Source organism: Delphinus delphis, chromosome 21, assembly GCF_949987515.2.
Source record: "Delphinus delphis chromosome 21, mDelDel1.2, whole genome shotgun sequence".
NCBI classification, from domain to species: domain Eukaryota; kingdom Metazoa; phylum Chordata; class Mammalia; order Artiodactyla; family Delphinidae; genus Delphinus; species Delphinus delphis.
The window spans coordinates 15,216,831-15,224,034 of NC_082703.1; the positions used below are offsets into that span (position 1 = coordinate 15,216,831).

Genomic DNA, 7,204 nt, shown 5'->3' on the forward strand with positions numbered 1-7,204 from the left:
TTCAGTTTTGCAAAATACTATTCTGAACTTCATAGGTATTTGCTAAATAAAGAAGCGATTATATAACAAAGTTATTGAAACACTGAAATATTTCTATGAATTTTCTGGGACAGCTATAAATGTTTCCTGTTAATTCCTCGATCTTTCCTTTCCTGATAAAAACAAAAAAATGTTTAAAATGACATACTACTTTTTTTTTTCCTGCAAAGCTTGATAAAATCTGCTTTCAGTATAGTGAGTAGGAGTGACTTGTATCCATTGGGATAGTAAAAAGATTTTAGATAAGATGGAAAGTTGCAATTCCCTACTCCCTTTTCCCCTTTATATATTCCTGGTTTTTGTTTTGTTTTTTTCTCTCACTTGAAACATCTGAAGTAAACAAATTAGTTTAAGAGAACACACTTGTTCACAATTCTCTTAAGGATTTCTAAATAATATGCAATATATATATGTATATATATATTTTTTGCCAGTACTGCTTAAGGAATGTTCTGAGATTTTCTTTTCACTTATATATCACTGACAATTCTCATATACAAGGAAGAGAATAGGAAAATATTATTTATATTTCACATATAGAAGACTGACAACAAGAGTGTGGATTTTAAGTAGTGTCACCTTTAAGCTTTATTCTGTGATAGAGTTGAAACGTAAAGAGAATAGGTTTATACAAAGAGTAAGTTTCTGTGTTTAAAATCAAACTGACTTCTGTCTTCATGAGTCATTTCTGAAAATGATAGTACGGTTGGGCTATTTTACTTCCTTAGATAATACATATATTAGAATGTTGAAGAGTTTACTGGGTCCAGCTGGTTATTACAAAGAAATTGGTTAATTTAGCAAATTTGCTTGCTTCTAGGATAAAGTTATTTTTATAAAATCGAGGTATTTATAACTATATTTTTAAAAATTTAAAAGACAGATTACTCCAGATATTTAGCATATTACTAGATGTGAATATACTTTAAAGCACAGCTCCCTTGCTCAATGTTCTGGGGAAAATGTGTGCTATAGTGAATTGTGTGTAAATATGAATGTGTAAATATTTCAGGGAATGATGGATACTTTTGAAACAAAAATTAAAAATGAAAATCTTTAACCTTGAACTGGAAATTAATTGGAATTAACCACAAAGTATCTATTACCTCTTTTTAAAGATTAATATTATAGGATAAAATATGATTTGGGTGCAATAAATGAAGTTGGACTCTCTTCAATATGAAGCTGGCTTATATTTGACAGATGCTTTTCGAACATTTCAGACTTTTGACTCTTTGCCAAAGTGAGCACTTTGGGAATAACATTAAATATATCGGGCTAGAGTCGAATAACACCCTCCCAACACCGCTACTACCCCCCCCACACACACACAGAAGGAAATGAGCAAGGAAACCCATTCTCTTGAAATTATCTCAGATATTTACTAAGAGCTAGACTCAGATATTTATTAAGATCTAGAAAAAGTCAACCTTCAGAGTTAACATTTTATAATTTCTGAGAATAGTTAATAAAACTCTACCATATTTTTAAAAAGTCTGTTGTAAAAGGATGTATTATGAGTAGCAGCCTAATTTGGGGGGTTCAGGAAGAGGAAAAGACTGAAGTTCCTTGAGCTTGTAGTACTTATTCCACAAGATCCAGGCGCGGACCTGTGTAAGGTAATACTTCTGTTTCCATAACCATTCAACACATTTACTCAACAGAGATTTATCGAGCACCTTCTATGTATCAGGTACCTGCTGACTGCTGGATAACACTGACAGGATTTCTGCTTTCACCGGGTTTTTAATCTGGGGGCGATGTGGAAGGCATTCTCAAATATGCATAAAACACAGTTGCAAACCCGGAAAGAAAGGCTGTGCTATAAAGTGTTTGGGGGCAGGGATGGGTATGAAGTACTTCCTGAAAAAATGGGACTTGAAAGAGGAGCAGTAATTAACCTTACGAAGAGGGAAGAGGAGTGTTGAAGTGCCATTCAGAGAGCCACTGCCTGAACAAAGACCTGAGGAACTGTGACTGGGAAAACTGCAGAGTGTAACGCTACAGCACAAAAAGCTGTGCAAGATGAGGCTGGAGAAATAATACGTAGGAGCCGTGCCACTCAGGAGTCTTACAGGATGGTTTCAGAATTTCGAATTTTATCCTAAGACGCGGTTTACGATTAGATGATCTCTTGGCTATCTGATTGGCAGATACGTTTTGCTTGTGTTTTTTGGCCAGCCGGATGGTTTTCTGTTTGGGTTTTTTTTTTTTTTTTGAAGGCGAGGCGTGCACTCTCAGATTAGTCAGAGGCCGCCTTTCCCTGTTGCCCTCACACACATGCACAATTTTTTGACCCCTAGGGAAGGGGAGTTTGCAACTTTTTCTGGAGGATTATTAGATTTTGTACTAAAATAGCACTAAGGAGAAGACTCCGGAGAGCGAACGGAGAGGGCGGCGCCGACAACCCAACAGGAACAATGCGGGCAGAGTCGGTTCTGGGGAGGGCGGGGAAGGGGAGGAGCGAGGCGCCTCAGCGACCTACTGCGCAGGACCGCCCCTGGTTGCCAAGGCAGCGGGAAGGCGTTGCCCGGAAGCGTTTCCTTACGCAACGGTCAGCTCCAAAACCCATCCCCCAGGGGTTCAGGACTGACTAGTTCCTGAGGCAATCTTGACCACCGCAAAGCAGATGAGGAGCAGAGCCTGATGCAATGTGATGGCCATCCGCCTAGAAGCCCGAGGATTCAGAGAAGCAGGGGAAATTGACCCAGACAGACGTCGGGACTATGGCAGACTTTTCTAAGGAGACCTTTGAGTCCTTTACTGATGAGGCACAGAGTTCCAGTTCATTCAGTTCCTCTGGAGGACTGCAGCCCTGGTCCTGTGCCTCTGGGAGTAAATACGAGAGTGGAACGCCGACTCCACGCTTGCAATATGGAGACAACAAATCTGAGTTTTCACACTTCAAAAATAATGAAAAGAAGTTGAGCAGAAAATGGATCAACAACCTCAAGGGCAAGGAAATGAACTCTGGACAGTACCAACCAGACACTAAACTTGAAACAGAAATCACTCAGGCATCCCTTGAAGAATTGAATGCCCTGCAGTCTTTCTGCACCGTTAAGATAAACCTGATCCATCATAGTGCGACCTCTAAGGGGAAAAAGAGCAGCGGACATAAAAAGCTGCAGCTTGGATCGGATGCAGAGGCTCCAGAGGTAGATGCCTTAAACTGTACTGTCCCCGATGAGCTTCTGAACAGAATCTATTTTAAAAACATGAGGACAACACCCAACGAGGTGGTAACAGCTAAGCAACACATTTCTTCTCGGTGTCCCAACTGTAACAGGAAAAGAGCAGAACTGGCCCAATCTGCCTTCCTGAAACAGAAGAAGACTTTACTGGAGTCACTTCTACTCCAAGAGAAAATAGATGAAGATCTTCATATGAAAGACTTTCTTACCCTTATTGGAGAAATACATCAGAGCCTTCCCAGGCTTTCCGATGACCCCAGAATAATCTGGGAAAGACTGAAGGAGAAAAGTCAAATTGGTTACTCTGGTTTTGAAAGGTCAGATACAAAGCAGGAGATGTAGCAGAATGGAAATAGTGCTTGTCATCACCTTTTTGTCCGCCAATTTTCAAACCTCTTACTCTTAACTAAACAAGGGATGGTGTTTATTAATGATAATGTGTAGTGTGTATAAATGTTTTGTTGTGTATTTGAATAATTATCATCATTTCTGTAATAGGAGCAGAGCATTTGGCCTGGCCGTTAGCACGACCGTTATCGCGAGACCCTGAGCCAACAGTCAGCTCGCAGTAGTGCTCGCGGCAGAGAGTGTGGTGAGAGGTGAGAGGGGGTTGCGGGGCCTGGGACAGGCTGAGGGCCGGGTCCTGCAGAGCCCCAGAGCCCTCACCGCAGCCGCCCGCTAGCCAGGCCCAGACCTTGAAGCAGCGAAGCAGCAGCGAACCCCTCCCCCATCCCAACGTCTGCAACCTAATGGCGGCGGGCGGTCTTCATGGGTCGCAGTCCGTGGAGGCCTCAGCAACTGGAGTATATGGACACTGCCATTGAGGTAACAGCTTCAACCTGCTTCAGTCTCTCCATTCAAGTTTCAAAAGTTGGTGCAGCTTAGATCAGTTGTCTCCTCCTAGGAGGTGGCCAGAGGCCAGGGTTAAGTTGCACGGACATTGCAGGTCATTAGTTCAGGTCCACCTCTGTGGTTGGGCTCTTCTCAAAGAAGGGCAATTGCTGTGGGCTGGGGATTCCCCTGATGGGCATTTGCTACAACACGTATTCCTGTCGATCGTATACAAAGGATTCTCTCCAGGTTAAATGAAAAGCCTGAGGGCCGGCTTGGGTCGGGGCCGGCTGGGTCCTGGCCGCCTGGCTCCCTCATTGATGATGGCTGGGCAGAGTCTGGGGACCTGGCCCTGAGGGCGCTGCCAGCTGAGATCTGCCCCCTCACCCAGGCCTGGGCGCTGGCGGGAGGACTCAGACTGGGTGCTGGATGAAAGCTCCTGGGCAGGGTAACTGGCCCGCGCAGGGACCCCCTCCTGTAAGCCAGGGCCTGGACCTCGGAGGGTGAAAGTTGAGCCTTGGGACCTTGCCCTTTCTTGTCAGAACAGAGAATAACATTTGTTTCGATGGAGGTTTATAAGAACACAGTGACCTGGCCTCAAGAACAAAGGATCTAACACCAAGAAGTTTGTAACAACTAACCATGCCCCTCCCTATAAAAGGGCTATAAAAGGGCTTTGCTGAAAGCTTTCCAGGTGTCCAGGGTTTTTAAGGCATGAGCCACCAGTCTCCTTGCATGGCCCTGCAGTAAACCTTTCTCGGCTCCAAACTCCGACGTTTTGGTATTGTTTGGCCGCAGTGTGTGCTGGGCACTCGGACTTGCGTTCGATAGTATTTCTACAGGTACTCTGGAAACTTAAGAGTTTACTGTGCTTCCTTCACAGATTTGAGGACTAAAGACTTTCCACCCAGTATTTTTTCAGATTCTAGAGGGCAACATTTTATAGTTGGAATAGTTACAAAGTTTTTATAACAATGCAGGAGACAGATGCTGGCAATTTGGACTAGGGTTTTGACAGTACAGATAGAAATAGAGATCTAAGAAGTACTTAGGAGGTAATAATTGACATTCTTTGGTGAAGAAATGGATATGGAGGGTTAATAAAAGGTAAATGTTAAGAATGGGCTTCCCTGGTGGCGCAGTGGTTGAGAGTCCGCCTGCCGATGCAGGGGACGGGTTCGTGCCCTGGTCCGGGAAGATCCCACATGTCTCAGAGCGGCTGGGCCCATGAGCCATGGCCACTGGGCCTGCGTGTCTGGAGTCTGTGCTCCGCAATGGGAGAGGCCACAACAGTGGGAGGCCCGCGTACCTCAAAAAAAAAAAAAAAAAAAGAATGTTACTTAGTTTCTGACTTGTGCATTTGGATGAATGATAATTCATTAAGATAGGAGCATGTTTGATTAAGAGGGTGATTATTTGGACATGGTTAGTTTGAGGAATATTTGAGACATTCATACTGAGGTTGAGAAACATTTGGTTATTTGTGCTTGCGATCTGGAGAAAAGGTCTTGAGGGGGTGGGGATCATTGGCATATATGTCATAGATGTGGTGAGCTCTTCTAGAAGGAAGGAGAATGACAGGAGAAGAAGGGCTATGACCAACTCCTGAGAACTTCTACCCACCAATTAATGGCTGGGTAGAGGAGAATAAGACAGCAAAGGAAGTTGAGAAGAAGTCATCATAGAAGGATAAAGGAAACCAGGAAAGAGTCGTGTCAGAGAGACCAAAGAAAGAGAACATTTCAAGAAGGATGGGTTGTCTAAGCATGCCAATGCAACAGAGTTAACAGATGATTTAGTCATGTGTTGGTTTCTTTGACTTAACAACAGCAACTTCATAAAAGTTGGGCTGACTGACAGTAGATTGAGGAATAAATGTAAGCTAAGGAAATGAGGAATACAGGTATAGACTTCTTGAAGTTTAGCTGTGGAGGGAAAGCAGGAGAGGTAATTTTTCTATATGTCTAACACTTAAGCTATCACGGTCAAAAATTTGTAAAAATCAGCAAAAAAAATAGCCTTTGTATCAGCAAAAAATAACCTTTGTATCATGTCAATATTACTCTTTGCCTTTAGACCTTCATTTATGTATTAAGATACTCTTTTTTTCCCCATAAAATTTAGTGTATTTTCTCTTAGTCATTCCTAAATAAAATGGGAAATAAAATCATTACCATTTTCACAGTAACTTTTTATTGAAATTCACGTTACATCTTGCTTTATCTTTGCCATCTTAATATATTCACATTTCTCATAATCAAAATGCTGAATAATTTCCCCATTAAGGGTCATAATTCACCCTTTAGTCAACTAAGTCTTCCAGTCCATGCACAAGAGATTTTTAGAATTTGTTTAGGTCTTCTTTAATTTTGAAAGAAATGTTTCATAGTCTTCAGCATACAAAAGTTGTGTGCCTCTTTTATTGAATTTATTCCTAAGTATTTTACTCCATTGTTTGCTATTGTAAGTGAATTTTTTCCAATCCAGTTTCTTTTTGGATGTTCATTGCTAGTGCATAGAAATACAACTGATTTTTGCCTGTTGATTTTGTATCCTGAAACTGCTGCTGAATTCATTGATTTGCACTAACAGTGTTAAAAAATGGATTGTGTAGGATTTTATAGCTAGAAGATTATGTCATTTGTGACCAGAGATAATTTTACTTCTTGCTTTTGATTTGGATACTGTTTTTTTCTTCTTGCCTAATTGCCCTGGCTCTAACTTCCAGTACTATAATGAATAGAAGTGGTGAAGTGGGCATTTTATCTTGTTCCTGATCTTAGGAGAAGAGCTTTCAGACTTTCACCATTGAGTATGTTAGTTGTGGGTTTTCCATAAATGGTCTTTTTCATTTTGAGGAAGTTCCCTTCTATTCTTAGTTTATTGAATGTTCTTATTTCATTAAAGGGTGTTTCATCAGTTGAGATGATCATGTGGTTTGATGTACTCTTTAACCCAGTCTAAAGCCTCACCTTCTTTGAACTCAGCCCATAACCATGAAACACTGACTAATCAGAATTAAAGGCTGTAGTCTATATGCTAAGGCACAAATATAAATTCATATTATAACACTTGTGTCTTAATAGTCTTTTCTTTCTTACTTGATTGTGAGCAACTGGAGGATAGAGTTGATACCATCT

The 7,204-nt window shown here is 41.5% G+C and overlaps 1 protein-coding gene across 1 annotated transcript; it reads left to right on the forward strand.

Annotated features, from left to right (window-relative positions):
• The first annotated feature begins 2,686 nt into the window (after positions 1-2,686).
• C21H8orf48 (chromosome 21 C8orf48 homolog) lies at positions 2,687-6,241 on the forward strand. Its single transcript, XM_060001394.1, has one exon. The coding sequence runs from the start codon at positions 2,766-2,768 to the stop codon at positions 3,573-3,575; it is 810 nt and encodes a 269-aa protein (XP_059857377.1). The 5' UTR covers positions 2,687-2,765; the 3' UTR covers positions 3,576-6,241.
• The last annotated feature ends 963 nt before the right edge of the window (positions 6,242-7,204 follow it).